This window comes from Chaetodon trifascialis, chromosome 7 (genome assembly GCF_039877785.1).
Source record: "Chaetodon trifascialis isolate fChaTrf1 chromosome 7, fChaTrf1.hap1, whole genome shotgun sequence".
Lineage (NCBI taxonomy): Eukaryota > Metazoa > Chordata > Actinopteri > Chaetodontiformes > Chaetodontidae > Chaetodon > Chaetodon trifascialis.
In genome coordinates this window covers 25,525,673-25,550,571 of record NC_092062.1, presented here as the reverse complement: position 1 = coordinate 25,550,571, position 24,899 = coordinate 25,525,673, and the positions used below count along the sequence as shown (strand labels likewise).

The following is a 24,899-nucleotide window of genomic DNA, read 5'->3' as shown; positions in this document are numbered from 1 at the left end:
AAGAGTCATCCAGTAAACACTGGACTACCTTTAAACATCTCGTAAGCCCAGAGGCCCATTTAAGATTTATTTTAATGCAAGCGGTAAAACTTATACTGTGGAAACCCTAAATTTATAAGACGAAGAGTCTACAGCCATGCTAGCTATGAGGCTTGTCTTAAGCACAGGTGCTTCCAGCTAATTGCTAACATCCGCATGCTAATATGGGCTGTGTCCTAAATAACTCCATACTATATAATGTGCCATATTTATTGTCTGCTGTTTTATTTAAGTGCAACTGTGCCCATGGCATGTATGCTACTTTCTGCTAACAATCCCACAATGCACTGCTCAGCGTTTTACAGGTGAGCAAATGACTGCTTTGGGACTCCATCACCTGGCAGCGATGACATAAAATGACGATTTGTTGCTCAGTATGTACCGTATTTTCTGGGGTGTGAGTGAGGAGTCATTGCTGATGTTAACTGGCATAATCTTTATCATATTAACCATCTTAATTTAGCATGTTAGCCTCATCACATTTGCTCAGTTGCACTTACTAGAGTATAGCTGGGGCTGATGGGAATGTCATCAGTTTTGCCAGTACTTGCCCATGAACCAAAGAGTTGGACAAATTTAAATTTGACCTGAGATGGAGCCACATGAAAAGTTAAGGGATCACCAAAGTTATTAGAATTCATCAGGGGGACATACAACCTGATGCACCAGATGGTTTGTTGCACACGACCATCTGGGAAGTCGTCCTTGGAAAGTGTTTGGGAAAGGCCAGGCACTTTCAAAAAATATTTGGCAGGTGACTGAATGAACCATCTGTCATCTTCAACCAATCAGATCAGCTGACCATATGATGTTGTAGGAGAGCGAAAGTCTTGCCGAAGGCAGTTGGGAGGAGAGCGAAAAGCCTGTTTTCCACTGAGAAAAGCCTTTGGAGCCGATCTTCGCTCTTCTTCGACAAAGAGTACTCTCTACATCTGACATAACTGATGCTAGCTGCATCTACGCTAACCTTAAAAAGTGGTTTCTCCCTCTGTAGACACACCTACACAACGGCCATCCGTGGATGGCAGCAGATACTCACTGCACACTGATTGGTCCAAACCACTGTGTTTCGGCCACAAGCGCAGAGTTTGAATCGTGGCTTAGTGGATTCGCCGCTCACATGATCTCGCGGGATCTCACGAATACGACTGCCTCGCACGGACATGAATCCTTTCAGTTAAAAACCTGCTGCGACATTAAACTGTCATGGTTGGCGCTACTCAGGGATCACAAACAGTTCATCTAATAGTTGTAGAGATATTTCTTCACCTGATGTTTCAATCCACTGAGCCTCTCAGTGAGTAAAAAGGTCTTTCTCCAAGCGTTAATTATTAGCCAAAGCCAATCTTAAACCCCCACCATAATGACTGTAAAACACATTCACATGCAGCGCAGAAGCTGACTTAACATCTCAGAAACCCCTCTTTCTTACCAACACTGTATAAATAGGATTGATTTGACTTCATGTGACGTGGCAAAAATCCCCTTTGTGTGAGACCTACACATGACCTGTGGACACGTGGGCCACTCTAAGAACAGGATTCAGAGACAGCAGGTGGCATGACATCACCTCCAACAGGTATGATTAGGCTGCTGATTTCCTCACAACACTTCCTTTGTTTCCTCGTCCCTTTGTAGTCCCGCGGGAGCTGTTTGTCAGCCTTGTCATTTCTGTCAGCTTCTTCGTCCAGGCTTGACGACATTTTCAGCCTCAGAGAGACACTGAAATGTTCTTGTCTACGTCTAATGACGTAAGTTTGCCAGCGGCTTGGTTCCGAGTTGGTTAAATAAGTTCAAACATTAAAAGACGCAAGGATAAGATATGAGGCGAGTTAAGGCATCTCTGGTGGAGACGAGGGACAGATTAACATTAGTGATGGTGTGTGCTCAAACACTTGTTCAGTTAATTCCTTGTTGTCCTGACCACTGAGCAGCTCTTCCAGATGGAGGGTTTATTTTATTTAAGGCTTTGTAAACCATTATGCTTAATGTGCAAGGCGTCTTTGGTGTTTATGAAATAATCACATTACCTCTAAGAGCTTCTTCTTCTAGTAAATTTTCTGGACATTTTTACAATTAGAGACTTTTATTGTTGTTTCTTTTTATCAAGTTTAAGTGTTAAAAGCCTCAATACTTTCAATTAAGCTTTTACACGCCAAGACTTCCTACAGCAAAACAAAATATACTTTTTCAAAGGTGCAAATGTTGCATATACGCAGACATACTGAGATCTGCTATTTATGTAAAAGTAACAATATCTCAAAGGAAAAATACAACATTACAAGTTAAAGTTTAACTTGCATTCTACAAGTTAAAGTTTAACAAAAAGAATGCATCATATTTTATGAGTTTATTACATTTTGTATATGAAATCCTTCTCCACCACAACGAGTACATGTACTTTGTTACAGTCCACTACTTCATAAATGTTTTATAAGTAGTAATCTACAGCATGTTTGCTGTGAAAGTCACAGCCATCCAGCAGAGGACTGAAATAGTATTTTTCGCTTCAGTGCATCATGTAAATGTCTTTTTAGACAGATACATCGGAGTGTTTTATTAATCCCAAAGGGGAAGTTACAGTGTTACAGCCAAGCGCATCACACATGAAAGAAACAAATACAATTACAAAGGCAAATAAAATCCAAATAACTAAAATAGACTAAAGCTAAACCGCTATGCAAGCCAGCATAATGACTGAAACATGAAGGTCCCATCTGTGTCAAGTCAGCTCATCTCATCAGTGTATACTGGTAATGAAATTAAAAGTTAAGACACATCAGCCTTCGTGCTATGGGCCCATGTGAGTGGAAACACTGAACAATGATCATTCCTGATGGATCAGTCCCACTTCCTGCCTCATGCACATCACCAGGTATTAGCTGCTTTTATTATGCGTAAGTATGTGTTTTTATTATATTTAATAATGCAAAAAAGGGGGAAAAACATCTATCATCACTTCCTCCATCTTGTCAGTGATTCTCAAATGCTAATCACCTGACTCAAAGTCATGTTGACAGGATGTACTTCCTGTATTCCAGTGTTGTCTTTTTTCTGTATATATTTTTTGGTTGATTTGACTGTAGCTTTGGTCACATGTTCGTGCTCATGTTGGACGAACTGTTCATCATGTGATAGTGTTTGAGAACAAATACAGACAGCTGGCCTTGGTGAAAAAAGTTTTGAAAAATGAAGGTTGTTTTGTTTCGTTTTGTTCTGCTGTGATTTTTGATTTCCCAGTATGATGAAGTGGGAAGAAATGCGGAGAAAAGTTTCACTCATTTCAGCCACTGCATCATTTGCATAAACAAAATCAATAAACTCTGTCGCTGCATTGCCTCAACAAAGGTCAACTGTGTGACCACAAAGATCAACAAGGCAAGAAAAGCGTAGGAGGAATCGTCTGACAAACATTAAATTTATGAAATGCAGGAACTGATGCCCTGGAGATTAGAGAAGTGGGCCTAAAACTGGAATGTAAAATCTGAATCCCCGGCAAGTGGGAAAGTCTGAAAACAATGTCTTCTGCCTGCCACAGAAAAAAAGGCCAGCAGTAAATGCGAGACGCAGAAAGAGCTCGCATGCTCTGCAAGTCCTCAAAGGTCAAAGGGATTAAACTCCACTGTCACAACACTTTCGTCTTAGTCACACTGCAGACTTCCCTTTGTCACAGCGACTGCATCCGTCCAAATTCTAACTGACTCACACAGGATGGGCAGATTTTACCGCTGGCTGAAGTCCAAGGTTATCTACAGCAATGGTTATCGTGTGCTTGTTTTGACTTCTTCTGACCGGTGATGCTATGACCTATGCTATGATCTTAAACCTGATCTAATCAGTATTTTTATATGAACAATGGAAGGACTGAGTAATGTGAAGGCTGTCACTGGATGTGACAAACCCACAGAGAGCGAGCACCCTACTTGCCAATTCCCATCAGCTCTATGACGTCTTGCAGCATCTTGAATTTTGTTTGTTTGTTTGTTTGTTTGTTTCCAACAACTCCTCCAAGTCACATGGAAAAAGACGCAGCGTGTAACTGCCCTTTATGACACATGGAAGCATTTTCTGATCTGATGTCCCGATCAGCACGGACGACATCATTCGTCTGTGCTTTACAAAACCGTTACAAATCACTGTTGAGAAATAAATCCATTTTATAAACTGACAACGCTATGGTTAAGGTTTGGTTAGGTTTTGGCTCAAAAACACCTTGGTAAGGCTTTGGGAAACATCGTGGTTTGGGTTAAAATTACTACTTAGGTAAGGTTAGGGGACCTTCATCGTCATGGTTATAAAAATAAACACATGGTTAAGGTTATGGAGCAGTAACCTTAGAAGGCTTTGTCACTTAAACATAAGCATATGTTGTTTGGAGGTATTTGCTGAAAGGACTGATTCTGACAGGACATGATTTTACCCCCAAACCTGACTGTTGTAACTGCTCTCACTGCCCTCATCAGCCCTGTTTCCAGCTGTTGCAGGCAGCTGTTTTTACCGACAAAGCTCTGATAAACCAGCTGTTGATGACCTGCCTGGCCGCCTCTCGACAGGCGGCTGTGACCTTCAAGGTGAGGGTGAAAATATGACACTAGATTCCTTTGATGCAAATGTACTTATGGTTAATCATATTTTGAAGACCACACATAAGTGATTAACTAACTTTTTTTAATATTACAGTTGTGTTACCACTGAATTTTTCATGTTCTTTGATGATCGGTTACACAGTGAAACGCTTCCACCAGATCTGCTCACAATATCCAGACAACACACCAGATAATCCGAATCAAGTTTATTGTCAAGTGGGAACAAATGAGGAATTTGCTTTCACATTTTGGTGCGTAACAATAAACATACCAAGAGAAATGTTAATGCATTGCATTGAGTAAGATATTAGTAAAGCAGCGAGGAGAGTAGAGAAGCAGTCAGCGCTGATAAGGTCAACCTGAGCAAAATGTTGCTTTGACGTGGATTATATTTAAGATTGTTTGGCAAACTTATCTTCTAAAACATATCACAGACATGGTTATTATTTCCAATCATCATCACAAAGTCGCCTCGTGTTATTCTGAGCTGAAGTGACGCAACAAGATCTTAACGCATGTGTCACTTTTTCTAAACTGTTTTGTCCCTGTCAGGATCCTGTAGGAATGATGACTCCGTATTTCCAGCGAGATGATTGGTCTTGGTTACCATGGTGATCCACACCATAGACATATGATCCACATCAGTGAGCTTGCGTCACGAGACCGGAAAACCTAGCCCAAACATAGCTAGCTAACCATAGCTATTTATATACATACATATGACTGGCTAACTCGCTAATGTCGCCTCGTGGTACAGGCTATTTAACTGCTAAGGAGACAGAAATCTCCCTCATGAGTTGGAGGTCAAATTAGAGCGAAAAAGAGAGCGGATGTTGGATTTACCTGTGCCAGCTGGTCAGAAACACGTTTCCAAATGAATGCTAATGTTGAGCCGTGTCTGTCGGGTCCAGTCGGATGTGTAAAACGGAAGCTGTTTGCGAACACGTTCGCCATTTGTAGTTTGTGTGTCACAGTTGTGTTTACACCTTGTTGCACTGCCCCCATGTGGCCAAAATAAATAAATAACTCAACGTACCATTAATGCGCTATATTCATCCTTATCTGTTAAAGGATAATTATGGTTTGTTGTTGTTGTTGTTGTTGTTGTTGTTGTTGTTGTTGTTGTTGTTGTGATAATGTTGTACTCACCAAAGCTGAGATCTGGGCACATCACCCCACAAAGTCCAACAGGGCGAAATAATCAGTGAACTTGTAAACAAACCTGCACATTAGTCAGATTGCGTTTTTTGGTGGTAAAAGTGAAAGTGAGAGCACACGAACTGTTGATATTGATCCCTCATTGTACAGACCAGCTGCGCCTGCACAATTACAGCAAGCACGGTAGCTTAAAGTTGAAGCAGGAAGTCAATCTGTGACAGTGTGCAGCTGTGATGGATGTTGACAGTGTGCAGCTGGGAAATCGTTTTAAAGTTCACCTTAATTATCTCTTCCAATCCATCTCACTTTCCTGAGTTTGTACATTTGATTGTTTGGCTACTTGAAATTCTTGCCCTCTTGAACTTGTCTCTATGTTCCCCGACCTCAGAAATGAACTTGTTGAATATAGTGTCCTCGCCAAAAGTACAAAAGCAACACCCAAATGATCATCCTTCATAAATTCACTGGACCTTTGTCTGGTTTTTGATGTATCGCAAATGGTGTCCTTATAGTTTAAAATGTATCAACTCCACCGAGACAAATTCCTGTATGTTTACTGCATTTCAGTTAGGAAACATTTGGATCCTAAATTAGTGTAAATCCTGACACTCAAACTTCCCACCACCACCGACTTGGAAGTTCATCTCCTAAACAGCTAATTATAGCCTCTAAGGACTGTGAGCACTGGCCTCATCGGCCTGCGTTGGCTGTGTGCTATTTGTTTTGGAGGCCTGTCAAACACACAGCATTGTACATTTCACAACACACACACACACACACACACACACACACACACACACACACACACACACACACAGTGTTATACTGACCTTGAATGCATTTTCTCCTACTAAAATCAACACTTTTATCTCCTTTTGACTTAATTAAATAGATTTTTTGACCCTGTAAAAATGCCCCGAGTTTGGAATCAGCTAATTTGGTGGTTATGACTAAGGGATAATGTAAAATCCCGGGTTCAGATAACCACTTCATCTAAGTTGTTTTTAAATCGGCTCCTGACAGATACAGTAGGAGAATGAGGAGGAGGTGAAACACCTAATAGGTACAGCGTAACTTCTTGGAGGCGGAGCGGGGGTTTGTAGGCCACCAGACTATACAGTCTAGTAGCAGCGGAAGCCACCTTGCATTTGTGGTTAAACCTCATTTTGGCCCAGTTTATTCCCTTACACATCAACAGCTCCCTCTGAGCCCACACACGGCAACACTGAAGAGGGAATGATGAGACAGAAACCAAAACCCTCTGATGTGGATTTTTTGTTGCTTCAAAAATTGGCACCTGTGATTGTGTCACCAAGATGAATGTGAAAATGAGCCTCATGGCGTAAACGCGGCACCTTGTTTGCCTACAACAGCTTCCTTCCTCCACTTCCTCCCTCCCTGGCCTCCCACCCTCCTTCCCTTCCTGCCCTGAGGTAATCTTTGTCGCCGTTGCGGTTGAGCTCCGCTGCGTGATGACCACACAATCCTGGGATTTCATGATGCAATCCACGAGCAAAATCAGCAAAGAACAAAAGAGGGCTTTTTCAAAGTGCTCCAGATATCGCAGGGGGGGGTTACATGTAGGAAATAAGTCACCAAATGAGAGGACTGATAATGATTCAGTCACAGAGGGAAAGGAAAAGGGCACCAGATATGAGGGTTGGAACTGGGGAGGTTCAGTTTCTGGCTGCATGAAAAGAGGTGTTTGTCTCTTGGAGGAATCCAGTGGGAGTTTGTGAGCTGTGTGTTACAGATGACCTCTGGGGAAACGTGCTGTTTTTTTTAATTCTTTCTCAACTTGGAAAGGATCGACCATGTACAGCATGATGAAAAATGACAGTACGTGAGGTGCTGAGTAACGGCCGAGCACGTCCACACATAAATCATGGCTTTGTTGTGCTTATTCATAACAATTGAAGCATATTTTACAAAAGAGAGGGAGAGACATCAACAAAGCATGGGAACCAAGTGTGGCATTCGTTTCAGTTCACGTCCCTATTGTCTTTAGATTTATCCTGATCCAGGAATGACAGCGTCCTCGTCGCTTCCAGCGGAGGACTGTCCCCCTCAGTCCGTCCTTCACACGTACGTCCTTTACTGTGTCCATTCATTGTCTAACTGGGAGGTTCCTTTTCATACCAGCAGATTTTTTTTTTTTTTTTCAGGCGGCCAGTAGAATTTCACAGAGATACAGATCAGTTCATGAGACAACTCCCTCTGTTATCAATCCAAGACACAATGTTTAACTGTCCTCGGGAATGTCATAACCTATAATGTCTCGAAGGGTTATCTTCTCCTAAACTCAGGTTATCTTTGCACACGAGCAGAAAACCTGGGAATGAATGAGCATTTATGGGCATGATCATCCGACAGCGCACCTGTTTGAGGTGTGATGAAAAAGCAAATTAAATTCTTCTGACCAAATCCCCCCACTTTTCTCCTCTTGTTTATTTTTAATTCCCATTTTAGATGGACACACAGATGATTTCTATCTTTATGGATCTTCAGGGTTATTCTGAAAAAATGAGAGGATTGTAGCTTGTATATGAGCTTCCTGTACAGTCTGAGGTCACCGGATATCAGAGCTCACAGCTTCATTTGGTGAATCTCCTTATGAATAATCGAGAGGAGGTGGGTGAGCGTGCAGGAGGAAGTGCAGAGAAGCACTATATGTATTTGTTTGCTCCTGTGTCATGTGGGTGCATATGATGGTGGTGACGATGATTTCATCCTGTTACATCTTGCGGTCGGTTTTGTGTTTGCATGCTGGAATGAAACAGCCGAGGCCAGGCACGAAGATGTGATTCCACCGCTGATTTCACACACTGCGAAACGCGCGCGCAGGCACGCACACACACACACACCTATGCGCACACGCATGCACACACACCTACACGCACACACCCACGCACACACACTTACACATCCTTACACACACACCCATGCACACACACTTACACTTACACGTATGTCGTATGCGTCCTGATATTTCCAAGATACGCACACACGCAGCTCACCTAAAGCCAGAAAACAGCAGTTCCGAGGGAAAGGGAATGAGAAAGTGATCCATGTGTGTTTAAAAAAAGCCCTCTCGAAACGAAAACAGGGCATCTCCAGGACATTTTGCCTGACGTGGAGCCCACACGTTTCAAAGTGGCGCCTCAAAACGTCGGGTTAGAAAGTGAAAGAGGGAAACCGACGCAGAGACGGTGGCTCTGAAGCAGAAGTATAAAACCGGTCGGTCCGGCCGTTCCAGAAGGATTGCATAATCCTCCAGTTCTGAAACGGAAAGCTGAGGGCTGCCAAGTTTTCCATTAACACGCGTTTCTCTTCTGAGTAAGATAGTTTTCAAACGCGAGTTTTTGATGGAAGAAGGGGGAAAAAGGGAAATGTCAGAAAACAGGGCACTTCAGGGGCTTTTTAATGTAGCAAAAATGAATGCATATCTCTTAATGTATAATTTGTTTTTAGGTATCTTTTGACCTCATGTCTTGCTACATATTTTTATGCCATCAGATCTCTTGTGGAAATTTAGGTCTTAATTTCAGTGACACATAACTTGAAATAAAGGTTTTATACATGATATTTTGGGTAACATGTAGTCACCAGATGACTATCATTTGGTTTGCAGTTATTTTGCAATGCTACAAAACCTCAGCTGATACTGTGAAGATAAAGACTAAAATAGATTCAAATAACACTTCTTCCTTTTTAACATATAACACACTATATTGTAGCTATTAGCATATATATGTCTTTATTAATGTGTTGATTAAAGGACCTGTGTGTAGAATTTAGTGACACCTAGTGGTCATGTTGCAGGTTGCAATTAACTGAATAATGGTGGCAGCTAAAAACGCTTAAGTCTCTATCCAGAGTTTGTCCATTCTGGGCTACTGTAGAAGCATGGCGGAGCAACATGGCCGACTCCATGGAAGGGGACCCACTCGCTAAATTGCGAAAGCCTACTACAGTGAAGGGATGACCCGCCCTATTCTGCCTCTAATTGGCTAGTCCTTGTTGTCTTCATTGGTTGGGTTGGTTAAGTTTAAACATGAGGAAAGATGATTGACTCGGGTTAGGGTAAGAATATCAGGGGTAGCCAATCAGGGGCACCTCCGCCATGGTGGAATTCGTAAGTTCTCCCTCTGTAGACATAAAGGGCTCATTGTAGGTAACAGAAACACAACTATTCTTATTTTCAGGAGATTAAACACTAATAAAAACATAATTATGAACAGTATATTCCATTTCTGCCAATACATCCTCCTAAAGCCTTCACACTGGACCTTTAACAACTATGAATTCTCCTTTGACACTCACAGATGGGACCCGTATCAACTGATGATAAATGATAATACAGTAAAACACACAGTCATAATAGTAGAAAATATGCCTTCATAGGAGAAGTTGTGGTTGTTGTCAAATTAATAAACAGTTAAAATATCCTTACATCTGCACACATACAGAGCAAGTTATAAATTATTTATTAGTGCTGGTAAGTGCTAAATAGGGGAGAGTTCAGTGTCACCAAAATAGCTGATGAACAGGTGGATTGTTTACACAATCTCACATTTTTGTGGTGTTTCAAAACATCTGGTCAGATGCGACCTCAAAATGTTGGTGAGCTGTGGATTTCTGTGTAAACCTCAGCAGTCACAGACAGAGCTTACATTCTGTGGGTGGTTCAAGTCGGTAATGAGCTCAGTATGTGTTTATGTGTTTATGACTTCGTGTCTGTCTCAGTGTGTACAGTATTTGTGTCAGTGCATGAATGACTGTGTGCGTGCGTTACAACACTGTGTAATTTTTCAGAACCCAAAAGTAGCGACCAACCACTTTCCCATCCTGAAACCGCGACTCCCGTTGGGTTCCGCGCTCTGGTGAAACTCCACTAAAAATTCTGTGACTTCTCTTTCCCTCCCGGCCGCGGCTCTTTTCTCTCCGTGGCCCAGGTTGCTCTGCTGCTGCCTCTCGCACTGTCTCCGCTTACAGAGTGACATCACTGGAGTTTCCCTTCTGCAGAAGCAGCTGCCACAGCATAAATACTACAAGCTCCCTGGCAGAAGTTCATTCTAACACAATAGCAACACAAAGACAGAAGCATCACCACAGAGCACTGGGGGCACCTGAAGACGCAGCATCCAACCAAGCGTTCAGTCTTTAGATATTTCTCAACTGCACGCGGTGAAGACTAAGACCAGAGCTGTGCACAGTATGGTGGCATACACAACCGCACCAAGTGACATGGAGATGGGTCTTGAGGAGAGGACGGTGGTTTTGGTAGAAAAGAAGTCATCTACGGGCTGGATATGGAAGGTCTCCGGGGTCCTTCTCCTTGTGGCCCTTTGTTTCGGAGGCGTCCTGCTGTTTGCTTGGTACTGGAATGGACGGCCAGAAATGGTAAGCAGCTTTGTTCAGAAATCTTTTAAAGCCTCTGTATTTTCTGACAGAAAAAAGGGACATTTCTGTATTTATATCTCTAATCTGCCTTTCTTCCCTCCTCGCAGGCTCAGTCGGGCCAAACGGAAGCACTAATCGAGAAGAACACTGCTGAGAAAACAGGTGATTATATATGCATGGGTGCTCGTTTACAAAAAAAACTTTTGGGGTTTTGTGAGATATATTTGAGTCTTTGTGGATTACTTGAGACAAGCTCACATTGTCTTCCTCCCCTCAGATCCCCACTACACGCTGAGGCGCATCAGCAGCAAAGCCAAGGCAGCCATCCATTTAGAAGGTGAGTCACGGCTTACCTTGATTTGGTCCTCAGCAAACAATGGGCTCATGATCTCAGCTATCAAAGCAGCCTTTCAAACTCTTTCTTCCACTTGTGTGATATTTTTAGCTTCTGCTTTTGAAGTACAGGAGCACTATAAGGAAGTCCTTGCATACGTTATTCATTGACCACAGGCAATCTTTCATTCCTCTTTCCTAATAAATCACCTGTTTATTATTCATTCCTGTGTTTAACGCCCTGTGCTCTGTTTTCAGGTAGCTACGACGATGACGAGAGTCTGAAAGACCAGCTGGAGTGGAAGAACGGTCAAGGTCAGGCGTTCGCTCAGGGCGGCTTCCGACTGGTGAACAACCAGATCGTCATCCCCCAGACCGGCCTCTACTTCGTCTACAGCCAGGCGTCGTTCAGAGTCTCCTGCAGCGATGGCGACGAGGAGGGAGCGGGAAAACACCTCACACCTCTGAGCCACAGGATCTGGCGCTACTCGGACTCCATAGGCAGCAAAGCCTCCCTGATGAGCGCGGTGAGGTCGGCGTGTCAAAGCACCGCTCAGGAGGACAACTACGGAGACGGGCAGGGCTGGTACAACACCATTTATCTGGGCGCAGTGTTTCAGCTGAACAGAGGGGACAAACTGTGGACAGAAACCAACCAGCTGTCAGAGCTGGAGACCGACGAGGGCAAGACTTTCTTTGGTGTGTTCGCACTTTGAAATGACTCTTTGCTCTGATGCCAACAGAGACGATACAAAGCTCTGTGCAGTGTCAAAAAATTGGGCTTTTCTATTGATTATTTTTAAGATTGTGCATGTATTTTTATTTTATTTTTGATTATTATTCATCTTCATGGTGAAGTAGAAATGTTTAAATCTCAATGGAGATAAAGCCAAACAGCCGAACAGGTGGTGCTGATTTTTTTTAAAAATCCTATGAACTGTAACAGTTTGCAACATTATTTCTGTTTTAGGCACTTTTTGTACATTATTTATGGAGACCTGAGATTGTAGTAGACCAGACTTTCTCTGCTGTATCAGACGACACAGATGAGAGTTTAGGTTCAAGGATTATGAGGATTATGTACAGAAATATTATCTTCACTTTTATTATTGCAGCCTGTGTGTATTTATTTGTATTTATTTCTATTTAAATTGTTGGGATTAGGTGTTACAGATTATATTTATATACTTTATGTGCACATAAATAATTAAAATGAAAAAAAAAACTTAACAAAACATCTCGTGTCAATACAAACGATGAACTCATTTCATAGCTGAGATACCAAATCGAAATTTGCAGCTGAGCTGGCAAACCGCTCCAGCCAGCCAGGGCAGCTCTCATTCCCTCTCCCACACACACACACACACACACACACACACACACACGCACACACACACAAACACACACTGCAGTGGGCTCGGTCTATTATTTGGCAGAGGCTGCTATGAAATTCCTCCACAGCCAGCAAATACTTCCTTTGTTAGATCAGACAAGACGAGGGGAATTTCCTACTTTTTTGTGTCTTGCTGAGTGCTGTGTCAGGTGGAGGCCCACAGAAGCCTCAGCCCAGAGCGGGTTTTCCCCAATGACACCCCCCCACACACACACACACCCTCTCTCCCACATACACACACCCTACCACCTCCCTCCTCCTCCACACCACCAACCCCTTCCCTCTATTACCACATACCTCATCTTCAGTGAGCTGGAAAGAGACATGACATGGGAGGGACAGTGTGTATGCGACTATGGGAGTGTATTCAGTGTGTGTGTGCGTGTGTGTGTGTGTGTGTACGGAGGGACTGCAGCACAGCTGGTTTTGTCACATTGTCATCATCTAAAAACACACATTATACAAATATGGGATGTGCATGGGAGTAATCTGTCTGCTTTAGCATTTTTTTAATCCACAAACATCCACTTATTGTCTCAGTAACGAGGTTCCCACTGGCCGTCGCAGCTGGTCATTGACTTGAAAACCACTTCCCACTTTCATTTAATGATCTCTTCCTCTGGGTTTATTTGCTCTTTGACTCCCGCAGGCCAACCTTTTCATATTTATTTCATGCTTAGTTTCAGTGTATCATTTCCCAAACCGATTTCACAAAACAAATAATAGAAACCAAACTACTTAAACACATTCCACAACCTGGAGAAATATATCAAGTTTTACTGGCAAATCCCCTCGAACTGACAGAGCTAATTGCTCAAAAGGTCATTGTGAGTCAGAAAAGCAATAAATAACTGCTGACATCTAGTGGATGATGTAAACATGCTGTGGAATCAAGAGGATATTAAGACTCCCAATTAGAGAGCTGCTTGACAAAAGCTTTATGTTTCTAAAGAGATGAAACACTGAAAAATGAATCATGGAATTGTGGTTTTACAACCCTGATTCCAAAAAAGTTGGGACGCTGTGTAAAAACCTGAATAAAAACAGAACACAAGTTTTACAAAGTGTCCATGTAGTAACATCCTTCATACAGTCATGTGTTCACAAAGTGGTGAACGTTGCTCCATCCTCGCTCGTGAGCGACTGAGCCTTCCCAGGATGCCCCTTTCAGACCCAGTCATGACACTCTCACCTGTTACCAATGAACCTGTTTACCTGTGGAATGATCCAAACAGGTGTTTTTGGAGCGTTCCTCATCTTTCCCAGTCTTTAGCTGATCCTTTTCCAAGTTGTTTGAAACGTGCATCAAATTCAGAATAAGCAGATATTTACAAAAATCAATGAAGCTGATGAGGAAAAACATTGAATACATTGTCTTTCTGTTGTTTTCAGTTGAGTATATGTCAGAAAGGATTAGCAAATTATCACATCATCTGTTTTATTGTTTTACACGGCGTCCCAGCTCTTTTTGGATCAGGATTGCATTTAACAAATAGGATCGGGTGTTACCTGAGCTGGAAAATGCTGGTGAACAAATACGTTTCAGACTTTCAGGTAATTAGGTTTCAGCTTTGTTCAGCAGTGTCATGTTTAGGAAATGATCCCTGTAATTCCTTATTTTTTTATAGAAGCTGTATTGCCACTAATGAGAAAGGTATCACTGAAACACACAAAAAAAACAATGAAAAAACAATTATTTTATTTATGGTACCCATATATTTGCATACACATACTCTGAAATATATTAACATTTAAGATCTTAGATATAGTGAATACAAATATCCCCAAATCCATGTATATTGTCATATATGTGCAAGATAATAGAACATTTCCTAAATTATTTCTGCATTCATATGTTACACTATCTGATCCAGGTATTGTACAGTTAATAGATATGGCCTATTTCATTCATATATCCTTCTCCGTACCCTGAGCTTAAATGTATTAGAATAACAGCAACATAAAGTCAGATAACCATAGTTTGTTCAGTTTAAAGTGCACACTGGAATATATATATTTAAAAATATTTGACAAAGTGTTGTTTCACCTGCTGATAAAGCTGCTCAGGTATCATTGCTTTATAAAATCTGGAAATAGCTCATGAATGAAATAGTACATCCAGATTAACTGCTGAATAAATACAGTATGTCACCTTACTTTACAAATATCCTTCCTTGATTCATTTACAACTTATTCAAAGGCAAAATGGGAAAGAAAAATACAAAAAAAAAAAAAAAAAAAAAGCATCCATCCAGATTGTCTGTTATGGGAAAACATAAAAAAACATCCTCTTAAAATAACAAGCCTTACAATAATGACACGTAACGTATTCACATGTATAAAATCTTGAGGGAAAAAACTGTGCTTTTCTCTGAATATCTACAGGAATAGCCATCGTAGAAGCCCCACATCTGACCGCACTGCTGCTGTAGAAATATAAATTGGCTCTCAATTTCAGGAGGCAGAAAGTACAAACTATTCCTCTGGCAAGTTGGAAGTTGGCGGTTTCCAGTTGTGGATTCAAACATCCCGAACTGTCACTACCTACAAAATGTGAGAATCGGCTGCAGAGACTGTGGCTGCAGCAGAGGCCGGCGATATCGGCAAAATACATCGGATACTGGACGAGGGATTTGTTGGATGGCTACTGCTGTTTGGTACTGCTAAATAGATACAACACAAATATCAAAAAACACATTGTAAGACATTATTTCAAATGGCAAAACTATCAAAATCATCCTTATACACGAGCAAGCTTGGATCACCTTCCCCTTCACAATGGGTCTAATATTCTTACATCAGCAAAGGACTTTTAAGATGCAGTGTTGTACTTGAATACACAGGCCGGACGACAGACATCCACACATGCCGAACTCCTTCCTCCGTCTAAATTATGGCTATTTTATAATGCACATCATCGCGTTTCAGTGGAAGTACTCCACACAGTCGAGCTCAGCCGCTCCTCAGAGGAAACATCGGAAAAAACTGTACATTGCTTTGTCCTTTTGTAAATGTCAGTTTTCACAACTCTCCCGGAAAGTAAACAAATAACATAACAACAACTCCATGACAGAACAGATCAGATATTACAGAACAATATAAATCACTACTGTATGTGCTTGCCTAGTCAACAAACTCGAGAGACAAAAGGTGGAGACGATATAGCAAAGACACGAACACAAACGTTTCCTTTTTTCCCGATCCTTGACACGGCGTCTCCACAACAGAACCAGATAACCGATGAGGGAGAGGAATGACTAAGAGATCTATGACCTTTGAAAAGACCTCGAGTGCTGCTAGTCTGAGATGTGCTCGTCGTCGCTGGATTCAACACGGCGAGATCAAAACCGTGAGGATGGGTGTTACTGTACCTGCGTGACTCTCCCCGAAGCTGCCGAGTGTGAAGCACTCCTGTGTACTGACTTGTGCTTCCACGCTGTAGTTTAAAACAGTGTCACTACACCGCTGTGCTCATCGCCGATACAAGTGAAAGTCACAGTGTCTCGTTGTGTTTTGTGTCCCCCGTGTGTTGCGCGACCGCCCCCGCCTCCCCCCTCCTTGCCTCGCCTATTTATACAGCAGTGGGATCTGGCTGTTGTGACAGTGGTTGCGGCTCATCTTGCTGTCGGCCGGGTAGAGGTTGGAGGAGTTGGAGAAGGACGGCGGGAGGGAGTGATTGTCCGTGGTGGGGTTGGGATAGCCGGGCGGGGGGAGCAGAGACTTGGGATCTGGCTGGGATGAGGGCGGGGGGGCGTTGTGGTTCTGATTCTGGCCCGTGGAGGGTCGGCGGCGGTTGCGTAGAGCCTGTCGCTCAGCCAGCTGGTTGCGGAGCGCCGATACCCTCTCTTCTTTCTACAGGCACAACGAGAGGAGAGTGAGAGACTTTACTTTAACCCCCCCATTCAGCATTTATAAGCATTTATAGCAGTAACTGACAATTAGCCTTTTGAGAGAAAATCAACTATTCTGATAGTCAGTTAATCAGCCGGAGAGGCCAAACGCTGCGGGTCCCGGGTTCTCAAATATGAAGATTTGCTGCTTTTCTGGCTAAATATGATGGTTCATGAGATACATTTGGGTTTTGAACTGTTGGCAGCATGAAACAAGACACCTGAAGATGTCGCTGAAGGCTCTGGGAAACCATGAAGAGCATTTGATAGATTAAATGATGAGTCGATTAATCGATGATGAAAGTAATTGCCCTAACAAGCAGCATGTTTACGGTTTATTACACACTTTAATGTAGCTGTTAGCAGATGTAAGGGTTTATTAATGCATCTGTCAGCAACTGCAGCGCCTCCTGTGAGGACCCCATTAGTGTTGGTTGGTGTATAAGCAGAAAATGAATGAAATTATAGTAAAACAACATTATTAAAACAATAGTTGTCATCATATATGTCTTCATAGGAGATAAGATTTACAATCAAATACTGTATGTTAGTACGTACTTAAAAATGTCCTTATGTTTGTTTACATGTACATTATTGTGTTATAAACCATTTATCAAATGATTAGTTAGTGCTTAGAAATGGTCCTGGATGAGACTAATCTAAGATAAGAATACCTCACCTCTACCACAATGAGTGGACACTGAGGCACGTCCACCTTTACAAGCTACAAAGATATAAAAACCAAGCGCCCCTCCTCCACTACCCTCCCAGGAAGAAATAATGGCCTGGCATCTCTTTCATATGTGCTCAGTGTGGCTGTCAGTAGATGTCAGTCTGTAAACGATGGCTCACACACTGAGTCCCTGTCGATCTTAACATCTGTATGAAGCCACTGACGGTTTTAGATCAATGCCCACAATTTTGCAGAATACTGAATTAGCGTGACCTTCTCCAGCACGAGTATACTAAACTCACATGATATATGCTTTAAGTTGCGTTAAATATGAACCCAAACCTGCTCAGAAAATACAGCATTCTCATCCATTTTCCATTTTCTTTCCAGTGAAATTATGGAGCTACACTTCCACAATAACACATATCAGTCAGTGTGAAAGCAACCACAGAAACAAGGCTACAGTATCGCAGGAAGCCTCCACAATAACATGCAACATGATAGCACAAACACGTCTCTGCTCGCGTGTCACAGTGTTGCGTGTCATTCTTGTACAGTCAGATCACACACACACATAAAAAACTGACAGTACACTGTATGTTATCTGTATAATAAATGCATATAAATATATAAGTATCTATTTCTGATATGACCATGAGTATATGTACTGTATATGTACTGTGCCTCCAGGATAAACTGAAATGTTAACCAAAGCAGAAGTGCCCATTATGTGTCTGGCCTGCCTGTTTAATAGTAACACTAATCTTCACCTCCTGGATGATCTTCTGCAGCTCCCTGTTCTCTCTCTCCAGCTGCCTGGATTTCTCCTCGTCGTTGTTGTTGGTGGACGAGCCGGTCTTCAGAGTGTCCTGCTGCTCCGACTGCCACTCGCCGCGGGTGATCAGACGCCGCATCTGGACCGCCACAGGAGCGGGAAGTCAATAAAACACAAAGTCAGGCCTGAGAGTGCAGCGTGAATCACCTGATGACGATGCATTTTTAATGTCTGCAGCCCTTTCGGCGAAATCTCTCGCACTTTGAGGTGATGCTTTGACTTTCGGTTTGTCTTTTGGTGACACGTTTGGTGCTTGGCGCTCGCTGCTGTGCGCTTTCTGCACTGCGCTTCCAGAAATAGCCAGACAATCAAACTATGGTGACAATATTGTGGTGTGTTTTTTTTCCCTTGGAGTTTCAGTTAATGAATTTTCAGCAGGTGGCACTCTTTCCTCTGTCAGCGCAGTCTGCAGCAGTGCTCGTGTGCACTACCCTTTTTCTGTTTATTCCAAACAAATGATTAAAGCTGCTGCCAGACACGTAAAATGTCTCACTTTATTTGTGCCAAAGGATTTTTTCTCCAAACACCAACTGTTTACAGCAGCTACACATCTAAAAGCTTGTTGTATTACAGTAGCTATCTGTACTGAAACTTCACAGATTATTACCCTGATGGTGGATTCACAAACTGATTGAAGCAGTTTAAGGAGTCTTCTCATTTGATGTCACAGCCAATCTAAACATTTGTGATTTTTAACAGCAGTATGAGGTTTTAGAAGTTTGTCGTTATCATGCATCGTGCAGAAGAGGCTGGACTTTCTTCTTAAAGACACTGAGACCGGCACTTGGCCTTTGGTTTCACTACAATATGAGTGTACTTTTCAGTGTGTGCAGCAGTTCCTAAAGGTGTCAGTAACGAGTCGGAGCACCTTGGGTACAAACAGCACGACCAGAGTGATGTAGGCAGAGAAGACGATTGCTAGAGAGGCAAAGGCAAAGGAGGCATCCTGCTGTGAAGACAGGATCATAGTCACCGGAGCCGTGATCAGGCACAGCACCTGCAGGAAGAGACAGAAACAGAGAGAGAGAGAGAGAGAGAGGAGGAAATAAAGAGAGGATGGAACAAAGGAGCGAGGCTTAAAGCAAAGAGAACGAAGGAGGCAGTAGGGTTAGACGAGAGGAGGTGAGGAAGAAAGTGGAGTGTGAGCGTGACAGCACAAGAGGGGAGGAAAGTCACTTCCATAAAAAGCATTAGGCATCTGTTTATCATTCCGGGGAGGGCTCCCATGTGAAAACAGCATTAAAAAGTCATGACTGAAGTGGCAACAGCATGCTGACAATCACCACATTGTCATCTCATCAGGGCCTGGAGCTCGCAGCTTAGCAAAGAGGAAGGAGACCCCTTTACAGACATCATTAACTATTGACATCACCATAAAACCGAGATGTGTATATCATAGCGTAAAATAATAACATTAGACTCGTCTCACATTATGGAACCGTGTGATAAAATGAACACACAAGCTGCGTTTAATGCTCTCATAAACAAGCGTGAATGATGATCAGTGATAAATTCTCTCCTTGACTGAGGAGGCGAGATCAATCAATTAACTAATTAGATATCCACAAAGTATACGCTGATAAATGTTTGGCTGCCCATTAAAAGGCTTCCTCTTTTATTTATTGATGGGAATGCTGGCAAGCACGGGAAATCTTTGGAAAAATGGCTGCTTCAAGACACAAAAAAAAGAAAAGGAGAAAGAAAAACGTTTGCGTGCGTTTGATCAAAACAGAAAATGCGAAGTGACAGAAACCACTTTTTCCAGGCATTTTACATCAATTACAAAGTTAGACTGTGTCAAGAGTGTCAGGAAATGCCATCGACCATTTGTCTAAAGTGGCTTAAGTGAACATAATGGCGGCTATTTCAGTGTAAAGTGCATCCTAGGTGCCTCCGTTTGAGATGATTCACTTGCTATTAACAGCCGCTGAAAAATGTTTATGGCTGACGGCAGCGTTTACCACTGTACTTTAGTGCCTAAATGGGTACATTTTTAAACCTATTCCTGCCATAGGGCAAGGTAGCGGCCCCATACAAAACAGCGTGCAGGCTATCTCTGAGCACAGATTTCTTCTCATATATATGCCCAACACTAAAGCTAAAGTACAGAGCACTCAGCCACAAAACGAAGGTGTGCTTGACTTGCATGAGACTGCAGCACAATAAAAGTTTGTGATGCACCCTTTTGTATTTTATGGGTTTTATTTAACATTTATTTCACCAGGAAGTCCCAGTGAGAACAAGCTTTCACTTTGTAAAGGAGACCTGAGATATGACTGTTGGTATCATGGCACCACAGGCGCCATAAGCATCAAAATTTATGATTCTCACAGAATAGCAGCTTGTACTGGCAGTATAATGATCTGGACAGAAATGCATCCAGGGATCTGCATTTTAGAGAATAGTATATCAAGACGTACTTGTGGAAGAGCTTACGTATAAAATATTCAAGCTTTTGATTCTATTGTGGTTCTATTTGCTAAAATGCGTCCAGGGATCTGCATTTTAGAGAATAAAATCTCACAACGCACTTGTGGAAAAGCGTGAATATTTTATACACCAGCCTGTTTCTGTGCCTCGTAATGCTCCAGCCATCATTATACCAACATGTACTTTTCAGTATTTTACACTAGATCATCAATTTGTAATGTTCAGCACGTCCCAAAGCTAGTTTTTGTGAGAGGAAAAGTTGTCATCTATATTCTGCTGTGCCCACAATGGCAGATCAATGCAAATGGTGAATCTTCAAACCTTGAAAGAATCTCGTTTTTACACTCTACTGCAGCTGCACAGGAAATATTTCAGTGTGGTTTTCTGTCACGCTTAGCCAGTTAAAAAAATACACCATAGCGGCATTAAGGGAGCATCAAGCTATCTATGAACTCCATTAACTTTTATAAACTGCAAAGAGTATCCCCTTGAGAATGCAGCTTTTAAGCCGCTGCAGCTGAAATATCTTGACACGCTGGTCAGCTGCCTGGTTTGCTCTGAGACGAGCAGAAAAGTGGATTCTCGAAGCCAGAAATCTCAGCACCAAGCAAAGTCATCACGCAGGCACTGGCATTGATTAACCCCCCAATAGATATACTACCCCCATTTTGTGCTGTGGGGTAATAAAAATGGTACTTTTTTTGCAGCTTGAATGTTATTCGGCAAGCTGGAGAATAGCCTTTGCAGAAAAGGCAAAGCAGCAGAAAGCGGACAGCGGCACTCAGACACAGGAGTTCAGGCATGACCGTTTCTTTTTTTGGACTCACAGCAACGTTGTAAATAGCCATCCCCACGGCCCGATGGTCATTGATCTTCTCTGTGGAGACAGACTTGGTCTCGTAAGCCAGAAATATGCCCAGCAGCAGCAGCAGTCCCTTGTAGCCATAAACCACACCTAGAGGAAACAGTGAGCGAATGAAGAGTGAATGAGTGAGTGCGCGGGACTGAACACGACAGCTATATGACATGATGCGTGTCATACAACTGAGGCTGTAACAGCTGCAGTATCTAAAGCGATGCATGGAAACAAATGGAGGCCAAATGTTCTGTCGTTTTGAAGACAAAATTATGGATGGAAAGCTAACTTGGCGCTGAAGACGTCATTTCAGAAAAAAGTAAAATGAATGTGTATGCTTGGTTATGTTGTTACTCTCTGCTCCAGCATTCAGCTTCTCATTCACAGTTTTTGTCTTTTAAACTGATAAAATATTTGGCCCCTTTTCTCTCAGTTAAACAGCAGAGCTACTCCGATCCTTTTAGCGCCTGCTAGGACACACCAGTATTGACACTGTGCACAGCTCCAAGTGCCTCATGCAGACCGAGAGGAAGTGTTCTTAATAATATTTTGGACCGAAACATTAGCCAGCAGGAGTCTTGCTGTGCATGTTGCAGGGTTTACAGGACATATTGAAACATCAAAGCACAGGAAACCTGCGAGATGGCTTTTTTTAGAGTTTTGTTCATGCTGACTGAAATGTACTGAAGACAGCACGTATCAAAAGTTGAACACAAACAGCGGCTCTCTCACCAGCACACACTCACTCACTACAACCTTCTCCATGAATTTCTGGGCAGCACTGCACATCCTGTGAAAACAGTCTCTTCTGAGGTTTTGGAGGGAGCTCTCTGAAGTCTGAGAATATTACTCGAGTGACATCACCCGGCTGGGAGACTACAAAATCGTTAAGTTTGTATCTGAAACTGGAGTTACTACATTTGAAAGATGAATTGCATTATGGGAGTCACTTTGGAAGCACTTGGAAGAATAGTAGGCTGCTGTGTTTTTGGGAGCTTGACCCATACTAAAGACTGAAAGTCAGGAAATCAAGGCCTCCGCTGCATCAGTTTTTACATCACTTTTTCCTTTTTGGTGCACACATTCATGTTCCCCTCAGGATGAACTGTAATAACCTAGTTTATATCTAAATAAACCTGCAAAACACACGACAAAACATCAGCCTCAGCTGCACTTTGGGTCTAATTAGCATACATTAGCATGTCCACATCGTCACCGTGAGCACTGTGGGATGCTGACATGAGCAGTTAACAAAGCACCACTTGGCTGTAGCCTTGTTGCCAAAGAAATGTGTCTCTCACAAGTCCCTCAAGGGTCACATTAAAACCTTTAAACCTCTGGAACAAACTTTAGGATCACGTAAATGCAAATGGATAGCGCAGGAGATACTGTAGTAGCAGCTCAATATGACCACTGAGGGAGTGAGTGAGGAAGACAGACTTGTGCAGAAAATCAAAATGGAGATACAATAGATGGCTGAATATGCTGAAAGCGAGTCTGACTGACAGAGAAAAGAGCATATAACCGTGAAAGAGAGAGAGAAGCAGGGAAGAAAAGAGAATCTGTGACCGAGTAAGTTCGACACTTCTTCAGACTGTCCATTGTTTCTTTATGCCGCCTGATATTAAAGCGCCATCTTTTCTTCTCTGAGAAAGGAAATGCTATGGGGCAATGGCCCAGTTTGTGACCCACATTATTTGAATTTCAGCACCATTATACTTTCATAAGAGCTGCCACGCTAAGAAAGACAGCAGAGAGACAGACAGGGAGAGAGAGGGACTGCGTGGGCCGACAAAAAGAGAAGCAAAGAGGGAAAAAAGCGAGAGAGAAAAGAGGAATCAAACGTAAGGGGGTGGCGGGGGCTGAGGGGGGAGGCTGTGATATGAGACCTGTTTAATTCAGAGTGAATGGCAGTGGTGTGTGTGAGCGTGTGTGTGTGTGCGTGTGCATATGTGTCTGCATATGTTGCGCGTGTGACAGAGATATTCAAAACCATAGCAGGGCAAAGAGCGATAAAGAGACAGATTGAGATATGAGAAGATAAAAAAAAGAGGAAGAAGAAGAAGAAAAGAGGAGCGATACCGAGCCACGTGTTCATCTTCTCTGAGCTGCAGTGCTCCAACAAGGGCTGAATCAGGACATCCAAATCTTCTTTCGGGGCCTCCTTAGTGAACTTCTACTCACATGGCAGACGGGAGAAGAGGGGAGAGGAATGGAAGGATAAAGATATAGAGCGAAAGAGAGGAGATAATAAGAAACGATGAGACAGCAGAACAGTGGAGGAGGAGGCAAAAATGCACAGTAAGCAAAAGCCCCAGAGACTGCACGCTTGATCCCCTCGAGTAAATAGGTCTTTCCCGTGAGTCAGATATAGATGGCTGAATTAACACAGTATCGGACAGCCAATAAATATGACACATGGTTTTTTTTTATATAAGGTTTGACTGTAGTTAAAGTCACTGCGGTGCAGATTAGGGCTGATGATGATGCATGGCTCTTGCTCCTACAGCGGTTTAATGCACTTAATGAGGAGAGGACATCTTAATTAGTGCAATCTGCATGCACATCAGTATCTGAGTTTGTGTCTTATCCAGGTTTTCATCATACTTGGGATATGGTGTTTAAGCAGGATAACAGTATCAAGTATGCTACATACTCATGCACATGGAAACATCATTTTAAAGGTCCTATGTATGAGATTTTGAACATCAATGCAGCAGCAAACAATGATATGTTATGTAAAGATATCGGGGAGTGATGGCGTGCTGATCTGAGAATGAAGTCACACTCCCACTGTGTGTGTTGTAATCCCAGCTTCTCTGTTCTTTGTTTTGGTAGATGGCCAGATGTGCATGCCTCTTAGTACATGTGAGTGCCTCTCTGTGTTTTAAAGAGACTAAGAGCCTCCCACACGTATACATACTGTACTCAACGAGTTGGGACCAGCAAACTTCAGCTTCGTAAAGCATATTTTACTTTATGCTTTAGGTCGGTAGCATTAGCAGGATAGCTAGCAAGCCAATAATTACTTGACATGGATTTAGGTCACTCAAGTCAGATTGAATCAATAGCGCCTTACAAAGCTGAAAACGTTCGTAAAATAACTGTAAAAATCAATATTCCCCCCGGTGAAATAACAGCTAAGAGGTACGTCCTCTTGCTTAGAGTGCTTAGCTCAGCACGTGACACTGGGCAACGCTATTCTGTTTTTTTTATATAGCTGAGCATTCAGAGGCTACTTTATCAGTTTCTCAACACCTTTCTGAGAGCATGAAGCGAGGGGGCAGGTGTGGCTGAGGTTTG

At 42.5% G+C, this 24,899-nt stretch overlaps 2 protein-coding genes across 2 annotated transcripts in view; one reads left to right on the top strand and one right to left on the bottom strand.

The window, feature by feature from the left end:
* Positions 1-11,000: 11,000 nt before the first annotated feature.
* On the top strand, positions 11,001-12,235 carry tnfb (tumor necrosis factor b (TNF superfamily, member 2)). Its single transcript, XM_070966251.1, has 4 exons — positions 11,001-11,186; positions 11,294-11,348; positions 11,464-11,523; positions 11,778-12,235. The coding sequence occupies exons 1-4, from the start codon at positions 11,001-11,003 to the stop codon at positions 12,233-12,235; spliced, it is 759 nt and encodes a 252-aa protein (XP_070822352.1).
* A 2,359-nt stretch (positions 12,236-14,594) lies between these two features.
* gabbr1a (gamma-aminobutyric acid (GABA) B receptor, 1a) overlaps positions 14,595-24,899 on the bottom strand; it is a 65,557-nt gene continuing 55,252 nt past the window's right edge. The window contains exons 20-24 of the mRNA XM_070966402.1: positions 23,679-23,772; positions 21,568-21,695; positions 19,179-19,307; positions 18,246-18,389; positions 14,595-16,764 (exon numbers count right to left, since the gene is read on the bottom strand). Of these exons, the coding sequence (XP_070822503.1) occupies positions 16,480-16,764; positions 18,246-18,389; positions 19,179-19,307; positions 21,568-21,695; positions 23,679-23,772 (780 nt within the window). The 3' untranslated portion in view covers positions 14,595-16,479. The remainder of the gene's footprint in view (positions 16,765-18,245; positions 18,390-19,178; positions 19,308-21,567; positions 21,696-23,678; positions 23,773-24,899) is intronic.

Bases quoted from the DNA above. Each gene is read 5' to 3' on its own strand.
- tnfb (XM_070966251.1), top strand. From the start codon at position 11,001: ATGGTGGCATACACAACCGCACCAAGTGACATGGAGATGGGTCTTGAG. The intron at 11,349-11,463 runs GTGATTATATAT...TCCTCCCCTCAG, and splicing joins GAACACTGCTGAGAAAACAG to ATCCCCACTACACGCTGAGG. The intron at 11,524-11,777 runs GTGAGTCACGGC...CTCTGTTTTCAG, and splicing joins GGCAGCCATCCATTTAGAAG to GTAGCTACGACGATGACGAG.